At 39.4% G+C, this 25,617-nt stretch overlaps 1 protein-coding gene across 1 annotated transcript in view; it reads right to left on the bottom strand.

Moving 5' to 3' along the window:
- The window catches only part of gpc1b (glypican 1b), a 71,807-nt gene that overhangs the window by 17,015 nt on the left and 29,175 nt on the right, over window positions 1-25,617 (bottom strand). Inside the window, exon 3 of the mRNA XM_083928241.1 lies at window positions 13,797-13,955. Within this exon, the coding sequence (XP_083784367.1) occupies window positions 13,797-13,955 (159 nt within the window). The remainder of the gene's footprint in view (window positions 1-13,796; window positions 13,956-25,617) is intronic.

The raw sequence follows: 25,617 nt of genomic DNA, 5'->3' as shown, positions 1-25,617 counted from the left end.
ATGCTCTAATGTTTTATCCAAACCATTTAAAACTCCAGTGGATACAACTTCACTTGTAACTAAAGTAATCTTGTACTGGATAGACTGGACAGCTGCAGTTAAAACGGATTAATCACTGTCCTGCAGTCCATGGGTCAAGGCTTAGTTTTCCTCAAGGTGCACACATTCTCATATCAAGTTTGTTTTCATGAATCCCTTCTTTTCTGTGGCCAGTGGCATACATTTTTTTTACATCCATCTTGTGCGTAAGCAATGTTTATAAATGAGGCCCCTGTTCTGCAATCCATTCATTCAGGGCTACATCTCCACCCACACAATGGGTTCAAACCTGGTGCATGTATTTGTTTGTCTGCCCGTGTGTATACATGTGAGTTTGTGTGGCAGGGAGATGGGAAGCTGAAGCAGTGTTTACTTTGTAGGTGTCTTATCTCCACCTGCCACCACCCCATGTCGGATGTGGGGTGGGCTGTGGGGTGAGAAAATGAGGGGGTGTGGCCTCCACAGGGGATACCAGGAGGTAGCTTATTTTCCCTAAAAAAATGTTTTTAAAACACACACACACACACACACAAACGCACATGCACACACACACACACGCATACCAGCATTTTTAAGACAAAATAAAAGCCCACCCTATCTTCTAACAGTTTAGCTGCTAACAAAATATGGAAAGGCCAAGCTATGTCATACAGTAGCAAAACTCCAACACCCACAAGCTTGAAGACAATCACAGCACTTGGAGTTACATAACATTTTAATATGCTTAGCTCATCCTGAACCATCTTTGTGGCATTTTCTAAGCACCGGCCTTGGATTTTGTATCTCTCTTCTGCTTTCTCACTCATTAATAAACACCAACCGGCCTGCTTCACTGCTGCTGGTATTCGTTTCTTTCTTCAGGTATTTAGACAGACTCTGAGCTAAAAGGTCTATTCTCATTAAAGCCGTTAATTCAAAAGATTTATTTAGCAATGCATTTTAACAGAAATGTGTTCACTGATGAGTCATTTTGAATTCCATCAGCAAACGGCCACTCTGACATATTCATCATTTCATATTATTGGTTTAGAAGCAATTAATGGTCATTCTATGCTTAGTGAGTATTTCCAAAGGCTTACAGTACATCTGAAAAATATGCATTTCTCATCTTAAAAACCTTAACAGCACCCCTTCAAGTTATATCCAATTTTGTGTTGGTTTAAAAAGTTTTACCCCCCTGACACAATAGGCCACATTCTTTCTTTTACAACCATTTGACATTTCCCTGATGCACAGAATATTGTCCGTGTACATTTTATCTGAACTGGAGTTATATTAATGTTGGAAAAATGAGCTCTGGGCATAAATTTGTGCTTCTTAGGAGTTCAAAAAATGCATTAGAACACTGATCTCTAAGAACCTAATTAAAAATGTCTTTATTTTGAATATTGGCACTTTTTCAGCTTTTGCTGTCTTGCTAAAAATGTCCACAATCACACATTTCCTCATTTCATTGTGGACTACTTGGCTTACCAAAGCTGCAAACCTAGTTTCCTTTAGTCAGACAATAAAGCTGAACAGAAGAAGTGATATACAAGCACATAAAAGGCTTCATTTTTAATTGATAATGTGGCATCTTTTTTGTGTTACATGATTAATAATAAGAGTGAACAATTTTAATTTCCCCGTTGCAGGATAAATAAAGTAATTCTTCTTCTTCTTCTTCTTCTAAATGTGTGAATACTATTTTAAAACACTGGAAGAAACAAAACAAACCAATTAACTATTCGGTTTTAAGGCCTACTATAAGATTACAAGAATCAAGGTTGAGCAGGTTCATTATGTGTGATCTACTCTTTATAAGTAAATAAGGGTAAAGGAAAACAAAGTTATAGTAAGCTCCTCATTATAGCTATAAACCTCAGAGTGCAGAGAAAATAACAACATAATGAATGCTTTGGCTTAATTTCCTATGTCTTTGTGTGTGACGTAAATCATTTCTTAGATTATAATGCTTCTCGAGATAAATGCTCCTGACATGCAGCAGTGTTTGTTTATTACTGAGACTTCCTAGCTGAATGACACATCATTCCCCTGTTCCCTGACCTCCTGTCACTCGGAATATCTGGAAACACAGCTCTGGGCCAGCCGCAAAGTACCAGGAGAGCTGCTATGTCACTCTTATGGCATACCCATTTGTGCAGGCCAACACACAACACATTTCCAGTAGTCAGCAGAAAAGCACATGCACACACACGTACACAGATAAACCAACTCCAAAGTCACAGCACACCCATGTATACACAAAGATACACGAGGATCACAAACCCTCACACAAACTCACACTACACTATACAGGGTACACAGCGGCAGTCAGATAGACAGACAGACAGACAGACAGATGGGGAGCTGCTGTGACAGGAGCTTTGCTGTTAATCCCCATGAGAATTCATTCCTGCTGTGGACCGTCAGCCATACTGTAAAAATGCCTTAAGTGTGGCTAAGCGAAAAGGGTTTCAAAGAAATACTTTAATGCAGGGGATGGAATAAAGTGCTTTTTCTTCCATTAAATTAATTATCCACATTTCTGTATACAATCTTTATGTGGCGAGGGCATGATTTGAAGTGCTCCGGGTTCACCCCATGTGGAGGCCAGATCTTGGTAAATGATATCATGCTGTCCAGTCTGCCCTTCAGCTCAAGTGAATAATTATCATCATTAGTATGACAAAAAGCCCCCTGTGCATGTGTGTGCGGATGTGCTTTTGTGTGTGGAAATGACCTTTCTCATTCTTCATCTGTATGGGTCTTCATGACACAGGGAGCTACAGTGCCTATAGAAAGTCATGATACCCTTTTGAAATAGTCACTTTTTTGTTTTACAGCCTGAAATGATAATACATTTAAAAAAATAGAGTTTTCCAGCGTGATTTACACATTTTACCTTAAAACATTCCAGTGAATTTTTTTCCCCTCAAAACTTCTGATAATTAATAAAAAAATGAAAAACTAGAAAAGTGATGAGTCAGGCTGCTAATCAAAAAAGTTAATGTTTCAAAAGGGTATCATGACTTTCTATAGGCACTGTACAAGCTCATCCTTTCCCCCACCCCTCCTTCCTTTTTACTCTCTACCTACATCTTCTATCATCCCATGAAAACCTTATCTCCACCTTCACCCAAGGGACAAACAATAGTTGAGATAGAGGGACAGTGTTACTAATTTTCAGTGTAGAAGTCATGAGGACACTTTAGCTCTTCTTGTCAATGTATACATTTCAAGTGTAAAGTGTAACCAAAGCTTAATATAAGGGATGTCAGTTAGTTGTGAGGATGAATAATTGTTATTTTCTAGCTATACTGCATCTCGCCCCTTTATATTATTTAGGACTGTAACAGGTTATTTAATTGTCATCTAATCTAAATATTTGCTAAACTAGTGGTGGTACATAAACTCTAACTCTAAGTAATTAAAAGGCAAGCCTACTTTCTTTACAGTATAGTTATATCTTGTAAAAGTTGAGCAGAGAAACTGCAGTTGTACTGGGCAGCTTTCAGGTGTGAATGTGTAACTGTGTGAATGGGATCAGGGTGTTCCTGAAAAAGAGAGCATTGCTCTCAGTGTTCTCCCCCTGAATAAATAAAGATAAAATAAACAAATAAATAAATATGTCCATAAACATATTCAACTGATTCCACTTTTAGTAACAGAGAAGGACTTGGCTAAATACATACAGTTTACTGTTGTCGTGTTTCACATTTAAGTCATATTGTGACATCCTTCCAGAAATTTCTGTTGTCTAAGTGAATAAGTTACTCAGTTTTGTCTGATGTAATGCATGATAATGAAACATAGTTTGTTGTTTTGAAAATCGGTTTGAGTGTTTTCTATGTGATTTTGCACCACATTTGCAATATTGTATTGTATATCAACATTGGAGAATATCCTTTTGAACTCATGATAATACTTGAACTGTTGGCTCAGCTATATTACAGAGACCAAGTGTGTAACTGTTGACTGCATACCTTCATATTTAACAGTTTCAGTTTTTCTGTAAAGTGACAGTGGATTAGGAATATCTCTCTCACCATCATACTCTGCCTTTTCAGTTTTTCTCTTTTCTACCATCACACACACTTAGAATAAGTTAATTCAAGCATGTGTGTCTTAAGTCTTAGGACTTTCTTCCTACGGTGAGAGGGGAGTTAATGATTTAATTTGTAATCACTCTGAGCTTCACATCCAGGCCACCTTGACATGTCAGAGGCTTATTTTAACTCTATTCCTACGTTCACTTATCCCACTGCTTCTAAATCTGATTAAACACACACAGGCCATTCACACTATGGAGGAATATTAAAAGTGTGTGAGAGAATCATTAAAATCCCTGCTCCAGCCTGTAGGGGTAATGCTGATTATGGACGTTCACACCTACACACCTGTAAGTCACTCTTGACAAAAGTTAGAATAAAAATCACCAGAGGGTTTTAGTTCATGACCAACAGGGGACTTAGAAGTCCCAGGTTGGTGAATGTCAAGTTCACAGTTGGATAGGTATCCAAATGCACGCACGCACGCACACACGCACACACGCACACACGCACACACGCACACACACACACACACACACACACACACACACACACACACACACACACACACACACACACACACACACACACACACACACACACACACACACACACACACACACACACACAAACACACACACACACACACACACACACACACACAACTAGACCAGAAGTGGCCTCCTCTTCCATGTGCCCTCTGCCTTTATGGTGTCTATCTTCAGTCCTCACCCTCCTCACTCTGTCTCCTGTGGGGCTGCAGTCAACCAAGAAACTCTTAGCCAACTAAAATTCTAGCTATTCTTCAACCAGTTGTTTGGTTGACAGAAGAAAAAAATCTGCATGTTATCTCTACATGAGCTAAATCGTCCACAGTGCACTCCACCTGGTAGCATTCTTTGTCCGGCAAATGTTTTTGTCCAGAGGGCAGTGTATTTTTTTCTATTCTTTGTAATTTGAGCGCCGTGTATTTACACTTTGCTACAAATAGCAGCAGTACAGCGGTGCTGCTTGTCTGTTCTGCAGAGTTTTTCTGGAGATTTTTTCTTGTTGCCGAGAGTTGAAAAATTAACAGCCACGCTTGTCAATGTCACAACAACAACAACAATTGAGGAGAGGTAAATACTACTTGTACCATATTTATTTATATTCATCTGTCCTCTCCTACCTGCTTTAGCCTTCATCAGGAGCAGGTATTCTATCTTATTTTGCAGACATTTTTACATCCACAGATATTCCATTGCACGGTTTCAGGATTCTCACGATATCAAGAGATTACGTGAAACTTGTGGGATCAAGGCAGCTCGACTGGTAACAACCCCGACGCTCTCTGCTTGGCATTATCAGAAGTATGCCTAGCATTTTCAGCAGAGATAAAATGCTTTTGTGGACACCAGGCCTTATGAAAGTAACACCAACTACTGTCTAACCAGCCAGCCATTTTTACTGGTCGGACAAGAGCATATTGACCAAACAATTGACCAACCGACTGGAAGATGTCAGCCCTATTCTCCTGTTTCAAGTTGTGTTATTGGCACAAGAGACTCTGTGTAACACAGTGCTACCATTGATTTTCCTCCAGCTGCCAATCACTCTTGCTGAGTGCTTGAATTGATCTCGAGTTACTTTCTCACACAAAGGTATTAACTGACAGAGGGTTGTGCTACTCATTTCAGGATAATCCAGTTTCAGGGTTCTCATACAGACGGCTTAGTGGGTCTGGAAACATTCGTCAATTTCTAATAAAGTTGCAGCTCACAACAGCTGTTTGAATAATCTGATGTAAATAGGTCGGTGATTAAGTAATCATAGGCTAGTCTCCCAGGAAAACTCATTTTGGTATTTGTTTCCTCCAATTGGCAGTTAACATTGTCTTCGATGTGCAGGAGTTGTTCAAAGCACTCGGGACCAATGCTGGATGATTGAAAAAAAAGGCTGTAAAATACAGGGTAAAGCTAAAGAAAAGCTACATTTTTGAATAGCAAGGTTTTCTTTGCAGAAGAGTGACACTACCCACACACTGAAATGGAAGAAGAAAATGATAAAAAAAAAAAAAAGATACCTGTAAATTGATGCTGACATCAATACTGAGCATACTGTAGATTTATACACTTACTCACATACAGTTACTGGCCATAAATAGAAAACTAGCCGAGAAACATGACAGCTCAACTGAGTTTTGGCAGTGCACAAGATAGTAACAAGATCAGTGAAATAATGAGAGGGAGTAAGACAGGAAAACAGGACTGCAAAAGCAGCAATTGTATATCTCTTTCATATCTGACAGCCTTAATTCTATTTGTCCATTTGGCAAGTGGTGAATGATCACATTAGTTGGATGGTTCTTTGGCAGGGAGGAGAGAGGCAGAGAGATAGAGAGCAAAAGATGAGACATATGCCAAGAGAAAAGGAGGAGAAAATTAGGTGCCACTGGTGCATTCAAAAAGAAAACTAGAATGTACAGTACCTCTGCTAAGCCAGTACACTGCTCTAAATGTGTTGTTTTAAAGATGAAAGATTTTAAGCTGCCTCTGGGTCTGATGTGTATAAAAATAAACAATCATGTTGATTAGCTGTCATGATTTGGTGGGAACTATCTTAATCCTGCCTGGGAATATCAGCAACATTTTTATGACTTAATCTCAGGAACTGAGTGATGGCCAATTTTATCATGTTGCCACCTGTATGCTAACTGCCATCACATTTTTCAGGTTTGATAGCTCTGTCACCAGTACTTGGTTAAAAGTATACGATGCTTTCAAGAGCTATTGCAAACAGCTACACTTGACCCAACACATATCCTTTATGTGTAAAGTAAGTTGATCTTCAGGAGAAAGAAAGAAAGGGAGATGATCATACTAAGAGTAAAGATCTGTAGTATTTCAGGCACAGTAAGGCTAGTCTTTTCTAGTGTTGTCACTATACCAAAATTATGACTTCAGTACAATACCTGCCTAAAATATCCCGATTTCGATACTGAAACGATACAACGGCAGAAAAAACTAAAACTTCATCAAAAGTTATGGAGTAAAATATTAGATGACAGATTGTGGAACTTTTTCAATTATCTCTTTGTTTTTATTAATTAAAACACATAAACTTGAAAAGTCAAATTAAAAATGCATTTTTGTAAAACTCGCTGATCATTAAAGCTACTTAACATGTTACCAAGTACAACACAAATGAACCAGACCTGGTGGAGGTCTGTGCTCTAATCAGACCATTTTCTACTAATATAAATTACAATATATATTCTAATTGATTTACAAAAATGTACATTCTATGATTATATTTCCAGTACTGATTGACTTAAAATAGATGCTGCATGTTATGATAAAGTTAATGTTATCAGTGTGAGCGTTGTGTTTGCATACAGAGATGTGTGAACCACATCGGACAGTAAAACAGTTAGCTTTACCCCTGACTGCCTCGTGCAACTCTGATGGTGAAAAAGGTTTGCTTGTCACAAAATAACATCCAGGATATATTTATGTTATCTATTGCTAACTTGCAGCTTTGAAATCCTGGAACAGGTCTGCATGTCCTTCAGTTAGATGTTTTGCCAAGTTGGACGTGTTAGCTCCTTTGGTCTTTATTGATTTACAGCATCGTCAGACATGCTTTGTGGTGTCCGTTGGTTTGACACTGTTGGCTACGTTTTTGCTTCATCCGTCTGCTTATAAACAAGCCAAGGACGGTCGGCAGGAGCACTCCTGCCGCTTTGAGCCATGTCTGTATTGCTCTGTGAATGACATGTCACTATGAAACCACAGCCACTCTGGCTGCTGGCATTGAGGAAGCATGCAGCCCCGCTGTTCATAAGTTCATAAAGTACTGATACTAAAAAAACGTGAAAAAGTATTGCTTTTAAGGGCTGGGTACCGTGGTACCTTTCTAGTATCGGTTTGCCGAGCAAAACTAGTCTGTACTCTGTATTCCATCTATTGTCTCTTCAGCAGGCACCAGATATGATGGTTTTGTGATGTCTACTTTTTTCCCCCACCAGAACCACCCTGCATTTACAAGTTCCCAAGGTCCTCAGCCTTTCCATTTGTTAGTAACCACCTGTGCAAATGCAATAAAAAAGTAAACAGGAACAAACAAACATTGCTGTCCTGGACGCACTAAATGCACAAAAGATGATATGGGAGCCATTAGACTGTTAATGTGTCAGTTTGACTCTCCATCAATAACGACACTTATCACACACATACTGTGCCCCAGGAGCACTGCAAGCTCTGAAGCCTGCATTTAGATGCTATTAAAATGTCCCTGATATTAAACAAGCCAACACATCACATAATGCATGTCATTTATCAACAGGCTCTCTGTGGAAGCTTTTTTTCCCGCTTTCTCTCTTCTGACTTTCCCTTGCTAGCATTATGCATTTACCCATGTCTGTTTCTTCTCCTATCCATCTGGTTCTGTTTTCCGACCATTTTCCCTTGCTTGTTACCTCCCAAACCCCACACTGTTCCTTACCCTCGCTATCATTTGGTTCTCTTTTTCCCTCATCTTACTTTCCACTGCTAGCCCCAATACCATCCTTTCTAACACTGCATTCCTCTGTCTTTTTCTCTCTCTGTCTTGTTTTCTCTTTCTTCCATTTTATCCTTTCAAGGCGCCATCGCTCCTAGCGAAGTAATGTGTTTGGCATAATTAGGACGGAGCACTCCAGATACCCTACGACGTGATTTGCATGCAGATAAAATGAGCCAATCAAGCACCACAATGGGAACAAATGTCATTGTTTCTCATGACATCATCAGAGGTGACCCTGAAAGCAGGAAATAACAAGGTGGGTGGCGGGAGGTGGGAGTGAATCAAATTTGTTGCTTAGGTATAATTATAGGTATATTGCAACAGAGATGTAGAATGTGTGATCAGTGTCCACTCACAGTCAGCATGGGTTTAGTGATTTGGAGGTTAAAAGCAAAAGAGGGCTATATTTGGTTTAGAACAATCAGTTTATTATATACATCTAGCTAAAAGCAATCAGGCAGATACAACAGCTTGCAATAACTCTTGCCGTATAACATTAAAAAGGTCTTGACTGAACTTTAAGGTCATGTTGGAGGCTGTGGATTGTGGTGCAGGTTAAATTGTATTATATGTAAATTCCAGTGTGTAGCAGATCATCTACACGTTTAAATAAAGTCATAAAATCAATGTTTTCCAGTTTTAACCTAGAAATACATGTCGTTTCACTTGCAAATTACCAAAGCTGTGCCGGCAGTCTGTTCGCTGAAAAGAATACAGCAGGCCGCTGCTTACTTTTGGCTGATGGCAATACAGACTTGTCCTTTGATCCAAGTTTAGGGCCTGTTTCCTAAATCTGATAGGATACAATTGAGAGTGCTTTATGTCATTCTCATGGATTGCTCCCCCTTAGTCTATCTCCGTGGGAGGAGATGGAATTACTTAACAGTCCAGCTGGGAGATGTTCAGAGCTCTACTTAAATGAATAAATAAGCGAGTACTGCTTGGTCATCTAGAATAGAATGAGTGTACCATGAGCCTGCAAGCCAGCCAGTACTCTTCAAATCAGATTAGGCTATATGACCACTGATCTGCCTTGAACTGAAATAGGTTAGAACACACTGGCCAATATACATTTGGCTGCTCATAAATACTGTGTGCCAGTGCATGAAAGTGTGTGTAGTCTGTGTGTATTATGTGTTCAAGACCTAAGTTTCTTTGACTCAGAATCTCTGTAAGATACAAATTAGAGAACAAATTATTAATACTTGATTTATTCTGAAATACTATTATTTTTTATTGTTCAGAATTTGATAGAATCAGAGATGGCTCTACCACTGCTGTATTAGGATGTTTTGTTTTAAATAACCAAGGCACTTGCAAGCAGAATGGTCCAAGATCAAACCAGAGCAGTGCGTGCAGTGAGGTCCCGTGGGCGCAGATGTGCTGAAGTCATTCAAAGCAAGGGCCTCTACACTTCCTTTTCATTTTTTAATCATATATCTTCTCTTCTGACACAATGGTTACTGTTCTCTAATTTTGCTCAATGTTTTTTTTTCACAAAATATATATTTTTTAAGTGCCTTGGTTATTTAAAAGAACATGCTAGAATAGCACAGCGGATATTCTATCAAATTCTGAACAATAAAAAATAACAGTATACAATTTGTTCACTAATTTTGAAAATTCTCTAGTGTACATAATTAATAGTCCATCTAATTAAAACATCCCCGAGATATTCACCAAATAATGTTTGATTTTTGTGGGTTTTTTTGAATGAAAATTTGCTTTGATAAAGAATCCATTATCAAAATTGTTTCAGTGATTGACTAATTATTTCAGCCCTTCTCCGAAGTCATGCTGCCAGTCATAGAGGTTAGGCACAGTTAAAATGTATTTTAAATTGTTTCTCGACATCAAATGACTGAGAAAATCAAATAAAAGCATGGATGGGGTTCCATCATTTTTAGCCAGTCATAAAAGCTCTGTGCCAATTTGACCTTTTTTTTTCAACCAAGGCACAGACACTAGCCTGTCGTAAGAGGACCTTAGGTTTTGTAAGCAGTGGAATCAGGGCAGGAGTTTGCAGTTGTGTGCAGAATCAGGGATATTGCATGCTTTAAAACCAAATCTTAAATCTCATCTCAAGTAACAGACACACTTTTTATAATGTAGTTTCTTTTGATGTTGTTTATAATAAAGTCTTAACAAGAATGTCTTTGTACAAAGTAAAAAAGTAGGCTTTTCTGTGGCAGAAGACCGCACGCGCACACACACACACACACACACACACACACAATCGCATACACACACACACACACACACACACACACACACACACACACACACACACACACACACACACACACACACACACACACACACACACACACACACACACACACACACACACACACACACACACACACACACACACACACACACACACAGTGATTCCAGATGCTAGTGATGGCACCATTAGGCCAAACACCACCTGCCAGGTTTAAGGCTTCCGTCTGTCTAACACACCTGGCTGCCATCTAACAGACAGCTCCCTTTGGTGCCATCACTCTCTGTGTCCTCTCTCACCTTTTCCCTCTTATTTTTATATGTACCCCCATCTCTTTTTCTCTGTTTATCTTTTTCACACCCTCTCTCTCTCTTTACCGCTAGCCATTTCCACCTGTGTATCTCTTACCCTCGTCAAGGACGAGGCCCTTTTCCTCTGTATCTTTTAAACTTCCATCTGTCTCATTTTTACTCTGTCCTCTCCTTCACCCCCCTTTTCACTCCTCCACATTATATGCTGCATCTTTGTTTGATGTAATATATTATTTAGTCAGTACATCTCCACACAGTATGAATGACAGTGAAGGAGACGTGATTGAGAGTACCAAGTGTAAACCACATACACACATACTGTATACAAAGGTCATTTTCACTCACTCACAAAGTGACACACACTAAATCACAAACTTACAAGCATAAACACACATCTACATGCTCACACCGTGTACACACTCACAGGCCCAAAGCCAGCTGTACGTGAGTAGGCTGGTCCTCTAATCTGTGGCTTGGTTGGGGCTCCTTCCAAAGTCCCTGGACCTAAAAAGGCCTAGTCTGCCTGGGCTGGAACAGTAACACCCTACACTTAGCCGAATGGCGCTAGCTAGCCCACACCCTGCTAAACACAGCCAGATGTGCAGGGACTCGCAACATGGTACAATGTCACTCTACTTTTCTTCAGCCATATGAAGAAAATGCTCCTCAGGATGTGGTTAGGAATCAGCTAATCTCCACCTATTTTAAGCATCAACCTTTCTGAATGTTTTTCTAAGATCTAAACACCAATCTACTTCTGAAAGCGTAAATGCACAAATTGTTTGTCACAGCATGAAACAGAAGTGACTCATCCTGCTTTGCACTTTGCAGCAGCTAAAAGTAACAACAGGATGTCTTTAGTAAGAATGGCTGGATCCTCCTAAATTTTTCCGGTCATGTGGCAGCAAATGTAACATATTATGATCCAATTGCCCCCCGTCTATCCCTCAGTTTTCGCCTTCAGATGATGAAGTCAACAACAGATGGTTTTTAGACCTCAAGGTCTCAACACACATTTATACGTCTCTCCTCCCTCTGTCAGCTCTGCCATCTCCATCTGATGCTCATAGGGTGAGATAAGGGGAAATTAGAAACACAGACAAAATATGTAAAGTTAAACGGAGCAGGAGTGGGTTGCTTTGGAGAGGAGAGGAGAGAAGAGAGAGAGTTTCTGACATTTGTAAGAACACATCTGGCAAGTACACGGTAACAAAAACAAACTACTAATGACTTAATTCTGAGGCAACACGAGTCATCACGTTTGTGACGTGTGTCTGTGTATTTAACTACGAGTTTTTGGATGCACATCATGAGAATGTTTAGAGGTCAGAGCTGAGTGCTGCTTGAATGTGTGTCTGCAGTCTGTGTTGTTTATAGGCATGCTGTGGTAAATGAGGTGTTTTCCTGAAGAATGGGAAAGCTCAAGGCTGTGGGATATCATAAACTAACTTGGAGACAATTTGTATGTCCTGTACAGGTTTGCGTGTGTGTGCACGTGTGTGTGTATGCGCCTGTGTGCATGCGTGTGTGCATACATGTGTGTGTGTGTGTGTGTGTGTGTGTGTGTGTGTGCGTGCATATGTGTGTTTGGCAGGATGACTGTATCCATTTTGCTGAGCCAACAGTCCCCTGCATGAAAAAAAGAGATACGAGAAAGGACACAGAGTGAAGAAGTGTAAAGAAATCTCTTCCACTAATCACTGTGATCTGGAAAGGTCAGGCTAACTAGCCAAACTCAGAGCCCCGGTTGACAGATCCATTGTCCCTGACTGGCCAAGGGGAACAAGTGGAGCACAGAGACACCCTTCTATCAACTGGAGCAGGTCATTAGACACAAATAATTGCCTTGGTGAGCCAATGTTCTAAGATTGTAAATCCCTCTCTCCTTCTCTTTCTTTCTTTCCTTAATTTCTTCTCCTACACTCGGAGCACTGCTCATGATTGTATTTCCTATTGTTAGGAGCTTAAGCAATATTATGCTATGGTGCAGAATAGATTTAGTGATTCAGACTTTTGCTCTAGTGCATGTCACTACAATATAGTAATCACAATGCCATATACTGTATATTGACATTTTACTAGAAAATGTTAACATCATTTTAAAAAGGAACTGCAATAAGGCATGGGACATTGAGTTGAAGTCAGGAATCACAATAGTGTTTGTATATACAGCCTTATTTGTTTCAGTTTAAGGAATTCATATAATATCAAATCCTCCCATGAGAAAAGGTAAGTTTTGATGAGATGGATCATATTTTCTGTGGCTGTGATTGACGAAACTTTACAGTTTAAAAACCAACAACAAAACACCACTGCAAGGCATAACTAACCTCTGTAGAAGCATGACAGTACTGTAGTACTGTAGTTCAGTGCACTGCATCAGTCTATGGACTGTATGATAAAGGGCTTTGGATTCTCTTTTACACATTGTCAGTCTGTGTGTATGTGCATTTTTGCGTAGGCTGTGTATGTGAAATGAAAAACACCCATACTGGCAAGACAGCATGCTATCAAAACGAACACAACAGCACCCAAAACTGGGTCCTTGTATGAGTCAAAATTACAAGTGTGGTGAGCTTATTATGATCGCTCTCTTATCTCATTCACTCAATCACTCATAACTTTGTTGTGAATACACAAACTCACCATCAAAGACCTTGTACTGTCCAGTGAGTGAGGTCTGTAAGGATCTGCCAGCCTCTTTGAGTAGTCCCTCCATCTCCCTACGGCTCAGAACGGCCAAGTTTTCCTCCATGTCACTAGTACAGCATGTGTAACCCTGAGGACAGATGCGCAGGTGCTCTCCTAGAAGAAGGACAGGTGTAAACAGAGGAAAAGAAAGGATGGGGAGGTGGTGGAAGGTAGGGGCAGGTAGAGTAGAGAAAAAGAAAACAAATCGGGGTGAAGGACAAGATGAGGGGATGAAGAAAAGCAGAGGAGAAAAGGGGACAACAAACAGACATGAGCATTAACAGGTTCCATCAATTCAGACAGCACTCAACAAAACTGAGATTGATAGTTCCTATGTTGTTGTTGTATAAAATACTCAACAGAGAACATGAACATGACAGGGTGAATTAGTTGCAGTGGCCTTAAACACCAGCCTGTTGGCAGTCAAGGCAGGGCTGCATGTGTTTGCCTGCCTGATTACCTGGCAAGATGTGGAGAAATGGGAGCAGTGGAGCAGGAGTGCAGCATCGTTTCCCATACACTTTTAATGAGCAGCCCTGACACGCATGCCTGTGCACACATTCGCAAACACGTGCATGCGTACACACAAACACATACAAACTCAGGAAACCAGGCGAGAAGAAAGGATCTGTAAGCTTAGGCTTTGTGTGTTAGTATGCAAACACAACCAATACCATATGAGAGAATTTGAATAAGAGCTATTAAAGTTGGTTAAAAGGGCAGTCAAGCTGCAGCTGAAATAAGAAATTATGTAAAATGGAAATACCATCATCCACATCAACACAACTAAGCCTAAGGCCAACAAAATGCATGTAGTTGATGTTCATTTGCAAGTGATCTGAGCAGATAATATGTGATGCACCGCTATTACTATTTCCAAACACAAAAACAAGGATGCCATTTTTCATAGTACGGCACAATAAATCACATTGAGACATTTTTGATGGGAGGAGGGAATATTAATATTTTAGTATTTTTAGTATTTATTATTTATTTTATTATTCTGTTGGATTTCCAAAGGCAACAAAGATAGAATGCTCTTTTCTTGTCAAACATGAAAATATTATTAAGGCTTTGGATACGCCCACACAGATAAAGCACACAGACAAACATTATAGAGGCTGCAGCAAGTATGCAGATAGGATGGCATCCCTTTTAGAGCTCAGCGCTCTTCCTCAGGCAGCACAGAGGTCATAACTATTTGCTCTCTACATGCTGTTGTTTATCTGGTGGTATACGTTAAAATAAATATTTTCAGTTTTTGCGAACAAGGAGCATCCAATAGTTGTGTCGCCCTGGGCCTGTTTGGAAACTCTAAATTTCCCGCAGCGATAAAAGACACTAACACATTGTGTCCGTCGATCCGTATCTGTTTCTCTCTTCCATTAAACGTACTGCTCATTAGAATGTTGATCAACATTTCTCAAAACATGGTGGGGGGACGATGCCACTAACTCCTATTTTATATCATTCAAAAACACTAATTAGAAAAATATGTGATCTTTTGTTTCAAAGGATGCATTCATCCTCTAAAGAATTACACAAATGTTGGTGAAGGATGTACTTTGCTATTCTATGTCTGGCTAAAGTAGAAGTGCTAGATTTATTATCAGGTCATAATAATAACAGTATGTGTTACTGACTAGTACATAGTCTGTATTGCAAAAGCCATCATTTCCATTGTTACTTGCACTTTGTGCTGAGCAGTATTTATAGATAGAGTGCATGCTGTAGTATTTCCATTCTGATTATATTACTCCCTCTATGGAAGAGGCACCTGACTGAATCTCAGTGAGTCTACCTTCCCACAAAAAGGCCCTGCAGTGACAAGCATTCTGAATGCTTCTCTGTAATTCCCACCTACCAGACATTCCTTACTCTCTCTTCTGGTCCCTGCTTAAAGGGTCCTAAGAAATCCTTGTGTGGCTTTCATCAGTTACTGTAGATGGCTTCAGTCACATTTACACACATACAAGCGCAAACAGACCCTATTGATTTAATAATGTCCTGTTTGTTTTTATGTTGAAATTTCCTTACTTACTCACTGTATCAGTGTCTAACTTGGAAACTTTTTGAATTATTATTATTATTTTCATTTTCTGTGTGGTATGTTATTTTAAGCATGCAATCGATATGGGTTGATCAGAAATGGTTATATTTATTGCTGATAAGAACTATTTACAGGACAGCATCAGCATTGAGCGTCAGATTACCGGTAATGGTTTTGATCACGATAGAAAAGAAACTATTTATAGAACAAGTTTTGCAACAATGAATACAACACATGAGGTTGCAATTATGAAGTAAAATGTAATGAACAAGAGTTTTCATACTCAACATAACTTTCTTTTTCTAACATTTAATTTCTTTTACGATCAGCAAGACTTTGCGTGTGTGTGTGTGTGTGAGAGTGTGAGTGAACAGAACGCAGACACAGTCAGATATCCAATGAGGATTTTCATTCGATCCGAGCACAGATATTGAGATATTGATTCGTATTACTAGTATATTACTCATACTCTGCAAAAGTGCTTTATCCGTACCAGATACTCGTTTCAGACGAGTAGCTGGCTCATCTCTACTATTAACAATAGTGAGACTAAACTTAATTTTCTGCAATATTGTAAATGTATATAAAAAATGATTATATATCGTTTACAATCATGTACACATAACATGTAATAGTAACCCATCCCAAGATCTTTGTCTCTTTTCTATCCTTTATTTATAGATTGAAGTCTAATGTTGGTCTAAGCCTCAGTCTAATCAACAAAGTTGCAGCTTACACAATTTAATATTGAGACGAGTCTTGTAATGCTTAATTACTGTAGTGTCTGCAACATCATCATCACATCACGAGCAGAAAACACACATAAGTACCAGAATTAATGATTTAATGCCCCTCAGGCTGTTATTAGCCTGCACCTGGAGGAGCTTAAGCTGAGGGCAAGTCTATAGGCACAGTGCTGTCGTCGATAAGATTGATTCTGCCATCCTTTTGATCATTAAAGCTAGTGATTTCTTTGTGTACTGGTTCAAGGATTTTAAGAAAGCATTTCAACTTAATTTACTGCAGTTGTTGAGTCAATCACTGTGTATGCCGCCATCCGGTCCACAATCTCATTTGTATTTTACAGTCAGTGTGTTTATGACAAGAATCAATGCATTCTCTAACTGTCCTTTAAGTGCCTCATCCAGGCCAACTCTAAAGTGGAGCAATTTAAGGCGATTTTCCTCTTAGAACACAAAAGTGGAGGACAGGCTGCCGGGATCAGAGGAGAGGGTGACATTGAGCCTCTCTCATCACCCTCTCACAGGTCATGGTGTGACTCACATCCCCACACAAAGGGGGGGGAGTTTGGACTAGGAGAAGGGCTTATGTACACAAGTCGGTGTAATTTGTGTGTATCGGTGAGAGGAAAAATAAATTGAGTGAGGTGGTGAGAAAGTGAAGACGAGAGTACAAAGAAATGTAGAAGAAAAAAGTGGAGGGAGGAAAGGAAGAGTGAGAGAGAAGCTTGATAGAAGAATACTATACAGCGCTATCAGGGATCAGCTGCAATCTGTCAGCCCCAGGGACGGCCGTTTAAATGCCTGGCCTAGTTTTAGTGTGTATAAGTATTACGGGCCTGTGGCCATTTCTTCCAGTGCAATCTGCTTGCTGCCTGACATTTGAAGGACATCTGTGCAAAGAACAACACACTAAGAAGCACAATACGCTCACACACACGGATAGGTGTGAGGCTTCCAGATGCAGCCGAGCGGAAACAGTCTTTTCAGAGCGTCCATTTATATGTATATAAATAAATAAATATGAGCGACCATATATATATATATATATATATATATATATACTGTATATAAACCTAACATTCAGCTTGTGTTAAAAAGAGGGCAGTCTCCTACATTTGACTCAGTAAACTGAAATAAGTGGTCTCTCTCTCTCTCTCTCTGGAGTAATCAGCAATGGAGGACAACTCAATCTGGAGGCTCCAACAGTAGCATCTAAAGGGCCACAACAGAGAGGGCAGCTAATGCTTGAGACATCCAATTTTTGTGTGCTTACAAAACCAGACACATCCCATTTTCTGTACTTAGAGATAGCTAACAAAAAACATGTTTTCATTACATACCAAAAGACCACTTGTCGTACATTGGAGATTTACTGTTGCACTAACCGATTTCCAGCCTGCCCTTGCCATTTACTGTCTCTATTGTTCCAGAATTGTTCCTGTAGTCTGAATAAACTAAAAGGAAAACCTGATAAACTTGAAAAATATGGTCATAATAATAATAATAAAATGGGTCATGTACCGCAAGAGAAGATAAATTACAGAGTTAAAACTGCCTGCGCAGTTTGCACAAAGATCTGCCCAAAATTAAATAATCTATTCAAATATATTCAAATTAACAAAGTAGGTGTTCTGCATTAATCTGCCACCTTCTGTTAGACCAATCAGTATGGCAAGACAATTTTCTGGCTTGCAAGAACCACCCACTCACCCAATAATTAATATACTCTATGTGTGGGGGCACAATTAGGGGAACTATTCCCCCCATAACATCCTCCATCTCTTCTTTCCCTTTTCTTTTAACAGACATGGCTGCTAATGGTAAGCAAATCCCTAACCATTAGCTTATCACTGTTCACCAGGGAGGAAGGCTCCTATTAAACAGCAATCTGGGAAAGCTGAATAAGACCGAGCTCACTGAGATAAAGCATGAGAGAAACTGACAGTCAGCTCCTTTCAGAAATTGTGGGAAACACAGAAAGAGAGGAGAGGGCAACAGGAAATTAAGAAAGCCAAATGTCTCTGTTATTTGTCTGGGAATCTGTGAACAAAGCAGGAGAAGTAAAAATGCTGGCCTTGTTCAGTTATGTTGCCCTCACTGCATCACTTAGTGTAGGTTTGTTACTTTGTGGTCCATGGGTACTTCAATAGATAATAAATCAATTTAAATTTTTAAAAAAAACACTGGTGCCTCACAACATAATGCACACAGCCATTGCAGCAATTTATTTTGTCCTTTCAGACAATCACGTCAAGTTCTGATGCTACATTAGTTCCATCAATTCAGAATATGTTAATGTGCAGATATTATACTGTTGTCCAATTTTAAGGTGAACAGTTTAGACATAATCAGTGTGTTCATGGGGTATTTTGGGCATGCCCCCGGTGGTGCACACTGCACAGTTTATTCAAAACATTGTTTCCTTCGTAATGGTAAGGTGGAACATAGGGCCATAAAATATGTTTTCATGTTCACTGTTGCCTGCTTTTTGCTTTTAAGCACTGTGTTTATTAAATCCATTCTTATAATGACAACTATAAACACAGCGGCACAGCAGTTACTAGCGCTTCGCAGAAATAAAGTGTGTGTGTGTGTGCGTGTATATATATCTATTGCAAGTTCGCATGATTTCCCTTTGTTGATGACGCTGATCATACAGCTAAGGTAGACTAGATAGACTTGTGACTCCAAAATGCCCATAAGTGTAAATGTCTAGACATAAACATTGTCTAGACTGTTAGACCTATGGGCACTTATTTCTTTGACATCTGTGCTTTTACATTGTACACCCTGAACATCATGTGTGAACTGTTCTTGGGTTAGACATCGGTTGAGCTTGATCTTGCTCTGCCAATACACAATAGAGCTCAATAATCAAGCTCAGTGGGCACTTGTTTAATTGAGCATTCAAATAGTTTCTCGGCCCTAATAACCTTCTTATTATTATTATTATTATTTTTTGATTAAGCACATAATAGCAAGTCATCAAGTTGCTTCAACCCACTTCTATTTGTAATGGTGATACTGTTGTATATTTCACTGAGGTTATCTTTAATTGTTTGTACTTTAGCAGTTAACATTAGAGAACAAAGTATTAATACTTGATTTATTCTGAAATATTGATATTTTTTACCGTTCAGAATTTGATAGAATATCCACTGTGGCTATACCAATGCTGTACTAGCATGTTTTTTTAAATAACTCAGGCATTTAAACAAAAACATTTTAGCATTTAGAAAAAAAAAAGAGAACCGTAACCACTGTGTCAGAAGAGAAGATGTAAACAATACTTTCTTGGGGCTATAGGATCAAAAAATTCCTCAAGCATCACCCTGAACATTGGTGCACCACAGGGCTGTGTGTTGAGCCCCTTTCTCTTCTCCCTCTACACTATCACCTGCAAAACCACCCACCCATTGCAAAACCGTCCACCAGTCCAGCAATGCCATATTAAAGTTTGAATTAACGCTAGACTTCACAGTGAGCCTAACTAGACTAGGGTTCTGATAAAAAATTTTGTCAGTCTGACACTACTGGCACTAAAGCTTTGGAGAATGCATTTAGGAATTTAGGAAACAGGACATGTGAACAACTGAGAAATCGCCATACTTTTCTTCTGAAGCACATCTGAAAAAATGACACGACTGCAGCCACGCAGATATCCTGACATACAGTACATAACTAATGGCTCCTGGTAATGATTGCTATTGCATAACTGACACCGTTTCAAACCAGAATGCACAGTGTGCGTGTGTGTTTGCACGAATGCATGTGTGTGCACACATGCTGTGGGATCTGAGAGATTAGCGGCCTAATCCAGTCATTGTTGAGAGTGTGTGAATGTGGTTCCACAGCTAGGTGGATTATTGCCAGTGCCAAGGAAAACACTCATGGACACCAGGAATCACAGACTTGTGCACACACCCACACTTGAGCAGTGGATTAGGGTTAAACAGATGAGAAATAGCAAGGCTATTTGGCAACACCTCATAACAAGTCTTCCATCTTCGATCCACCAACTGTACACACTAAAATTTTACATACCAAAAAAACAAATGCTTAATACAGACAACACTATGGTCTCTGTTTAACAGCTACCATCCTGCATTCCTATTTGCTGTTTATCTGCCTACTTGTCCGTCTTTCTTTGGTGCTTTCTTTTTCCCACAAACGCATGCACGCATGCACGCACACACACACAGACACACACACAGACACACACACACACACACACACACACACACACACACACACAAACACAGAACAACCTGCAGGCGACCCAGGCTTTAACCTAGACCCTAGATGCCCACCAGTCTGGTAATGTGAGCCAAGCAGAAAGTCACATAAATAGCTTCCTCAAGCCAGACGGGTTGGCGGCTACACAACACATTAATAACACATAACTACTGAAGCCAGCTGATCTTCATGCTGCTTTCTCTGAGCCCATACTTAATACTGCGCTACCTACACTATCGTTGAAACAGTTTCAATACTCATTTTCCGAATCGATAACACCGGTACCAGCTGTACTTAGCTTTGCTAGCTTTCTCTTCTCTTCAACAGCTCATTAAAGATGGCATGTCCTGACCGGTTTTGGTTAACAAAGAAAACAGCAGGGGTGCTGCTTATAAATATGTAATACAGACAAAATACATTTTACGCAAATGGACAAGGAAAGGCACAGGATACATAAATGCAAGCTGATACATTATCACTGTGGTATTAAAAAATGGAATTAAAATATCAATATTTTTCAAGGTATCGTATCAAAGTTAAAAATTTCAGTATCACAACAACACTAAGCTGCACTGAGCTATTCATGCACTTATGGAGAACCAGGCTCATGAAACTTGTGAAAATACTGCTCACACACTAAAGAGGTACTCTGACTTGAAACAGACTCATTTTAATAGGCTGGGAAAAGTTTAACCAGAGACTCATTGGAGAGAAAGGAATGGCTAAAGGAATAATGTGATAACGTAATGATGGGGGCCGTGGGGAGTAGAATACTTGGTTAGAGTTAAATAGCTCCAGCTGTGATTAACTCAGTGGTTAGAGTTAACAAACAGGCATGAGAGAAATGGAGAGGAGCAGAGTATAGCAAAGGATAGGAAAGGATGAGACAGAGTTCTCTTTCTTGCCTTGACATAAAATGACCACCTACACTTTTTTTACCTTAACTGCATGTTCATGCTGTGGCATCATTCACATTTTTCTGTTTCCATATCCCAGAGGGAAAAATACAACATACATATCACTTTTAAAAAAAAAGATATGCTAATACAATCACTCAGCTCTTCAACAAGTTTAGAAGGTGTGACATTTCTAAGGGGAAAAAATTGCTTCAGTATGAGGCAGTGGGACTTAAAAATTAATAAAATCATTATGAAGTGTGTACCTGTTTATATCATCTCCCATAGCAACAGATGTGAACCAGATGCTGGAACATCAGACCAGAGAACAACAGTGATAGTGTCATTGTTTACATATCAAAACTGATTAGTGATTTCAAATGTTACAAGACATAGAGAGAATGTGAGCGAGAGAAAAAGAGAGACTACCTAAACTGAAACTTTATTTTGTACTTCATTTGTAGGCTCAGTTAATTAGAAGCCAATGGCAATACACTATTGTTCAGCAGCAACATTTGCATTGGATCGGACAGAACCTGCAGGATCCCAATTCTGTTGCAGCCCTTTAATGTAGGTTGTGATTTATAAGGAACAAGATGGATTACAACAGCTTTTTTAATTAAGTTGCTGTAGTCCTGAGAAACATGCTTGACTGCCCACTCTGATAAGACAGGCACAGAGTGACATGCACACACAAAAGTGCTCAACTAAATCTGTCCTGTCGCCTTCGGTCTCCTTCCGACTCTCTCATTTTCATACACATATACAGCCCCACACAGACAAATCCAAGTGGTTAATGAATAAATGAGAGTGTGAGAGCCAGCTCCTTTAAATGGTGGCTGCGGCCTGTCCCAGTCATGTAGCAGATACAGTCACATTGCTGTCAATAAGGCTGATGCGATGTTGAAGCTTTACAATCAGCCTGCCAACTGGCTCAACGCGTGCCCTGCCTTCTTCAGTGTCATCTCCAGCCTTTATCCATTCCCACATTTTCTTTTCACTTAGTGTGTTGACTGAGATTAAATTGGACTGACCAGGAATGCAGGATAATGTAATTTACTTAGACTTAACAAGAAAAACATATCCAAAAATGTACTGTACAGACTGTACAGACACACACTGTCCCAGTTACACCCTATAACCCACCCTTCTCCAGCCTGTTACAGACATGCCTTAACTTGAACTTGTCTGTGTGTTGACTTACTTGCTGAATCCCAATGTGCATGAGAAAAATATGAAGGAGACTGAGAGTGGTAAAAGTTTGTGAAAAGGTTACGCTGAAGAACGTCATGCTGTTTTGTGTATATGAGCCATATCTAAGACATACTGCATTGTAGGCCATCTCAAAATAATAAGAGTAACTACAGACTGCAGGGAGCTGACCTCATTTCTGTGTCTGGAGGAATGTGGTGTGTTGTTTTGGAGTTTGTGTGTGAATTTTCCACAGATGATCCAGCAAAGGTCTTTGACAGAAAGTGTCAACAGTTGACACATCTCAGGCAGAACATCTTGTCACATGATACAGAGTGATGCTTCGGCTTTTCTGTGTAACTGCACGCAACGAAGGCCAGAGGTGAGACAAAAACTATTCTAGATGAGGGAGGACGGGAAAGGAATAACATACTGAAGCACTTTTCACACAATAAACATGCCTCTGAACATCCATGAGACAGTGTCAGACTTTTTGGCATTCACACTTTCCCAGAAAAGAACAGTTCAGATTTTAGGCTAGATTTGGTTTGCCACACCACAGACAATCCGAATTTTCAGTATAAATGATATAAAAGAAAAGCATAATCAGTTTTCAGAATTTTACTAATTGATACATTATTTTGCTGATGAATTCTCAAGCTTGATTGCTCACGCTTGAAGGTCTCTGGCTAGTTGTTTAACAAATATAAGTTCCATTTCAAATGGTTAATCTGTCATAAAAAGACACCCCTGAAAAATATCCTACTGCTCATGTTCTATGCATTAGTCTGGTTGCTTTCTAGTCAAGAATTCGGAAATGTTACAAGGTATGCAACTTACCAGAGCAACATTTGTGAAAAAGAACTGGGTTCCTTTTCACCAATGATGGTGACATGTAAACTTTCCACTACATTTAATTGCATCAAAGGGGCTGGACAGACAAAGAAAGGGAGAACTAGTACAGTATATATGTGCCTGAGTCTGTGTGCAGGTATTTGTGCATGTGTGTGTGAGAGAGAGATCTCATAGCTTGATTCCTTTTAACATGCAAGCTTCCCAGGCAGGGCTGTCTCCTGATGGTGAAAGAACACAGCCAGTTTCCCTCTGTGCTGCTACAGTAAGAGGTGGAGAGGCTGACCGATAGCCCCACTAGGCTGACTTGCTGTTGTCAGGGCCAAAGCAACAAGAGCTAGAATTTTTTTTAGCCAGAACTGAGTCAGAGACAAAGACACAGCAGGTGGTAGGTGATGCAGCTGAGAGAGAAAAATGGGAAGATAGAGCACATAAAAACAGCTGCGATGATGTAAAGAAAAAACAGAGAGGATGAATACATTTCACAAAGGAGGCAAAGAGAGTAAATAAATGCTAGAGAGTAGGGAAGGGAAAAAGGTGAGGAATTGACAGCTGTTTTCATCATAAATATATATAAATTAAATGGAGCTATAATCCATTTTTATCTACAAAGTGTTATAGCATATTTTAAATCATTGTTTTGATTTTACAGCCTCCTAGTTTACTCTTTTAATTCACTCTTATCAACTTGGATAGGCGAACAACAAAAAACTAGCTGTTAAACTAAAGCCAATGAATCCCCTTAGGACTTGGAAACAGAACTAGAGTGAATACTGGACATACATTTGTCAGGTGGTTACCAAATCAATTTAATGTTATGGTTGTGAACAAATTCACATTATCAACTCCATTAAAGTATGATAAATCCGCATTACTACACAACCAGCCTACACCCTTGCTAACTTTGCCTGACAAGCAGCCAAAAACATCCACTAGTGTTCAAGAATATACTAAAACAAAATCATGCAAGTCTCTTTGAATCTTTAAACATCAAATATGAAACATTCTGTCAGATGACTTGACAACGTTGCTAATAAATTTCAATCCAATAATTTTCTGCCAGTTAATCAATGTTTAATCAGCGAATCTTCTCAGCAGTATTGCAAGGGAGCCGTAGGCACAGCTGTTACCTGCCAAGAACTTGGAAGACTGCCTCCAGCTCACCTTTTGGTTCTCACAGTCTTTCTCACAAGATGAGTTTGTGAAATTGCGCAGTTTACAAAACAGTGCATTTCGTGCACTGCGCAAAATCACATGCATTGTACATCCGAGGAAATACCAAGTGAGAGATTTTCTTTTAGTGCAACAATTACCCATTTATAAAACGATGTCTCTTATTGATATTCTGTTAAATAGATGTAATCAAACAAAAATCGAATAACTCCCTCCCCAAAACTACCCAAACTCAGTGAATGACTGAGAGATTACAACATAATCAAAAAAAAAAAAGGTTTTATTATTTCTTAATTTCTTCTAAATCAAAATGCCAACATTTTACTTTGGGTCAATTAATGATGTCAATTTTTATCAGGCTAACCTTAGCTAGCTACAGAGTTGTGAGGGAATAGATTGTATCAGCCCTCACAGACACTGGATAATGTTTTACACACACACACACACACATACACACACACACACACACACATACACACACACACACAAAGTCAACATTGATAACTTTTTTAATATTTAAACTGAAAACAGAAAAATACTTGAGTCCTTTCAAGTCGAAGCCACCAAGTCTCAAGTCCACATCTTTGAGCAGAACAGGCACTGCACTATTGGTAATAATAATGAAACTACTTAGA

Source organism: Echiichthys vipera (genome assembly GCF_963691815.1).
Source record: "Echiichthys vipera genome assembly, chromosome: 15".
NCBI classification, from domain to species: Eukaryota; Metazoa; Chordata; class Actinopteri; order Perciformes; family Trachinidae; genus Echiichthys; species Echiichthys vipera.
Note: the sequence above shows the minus strand (reverse complement) of the source record. Positions and strands in the feature narration are given on the sequence as shown.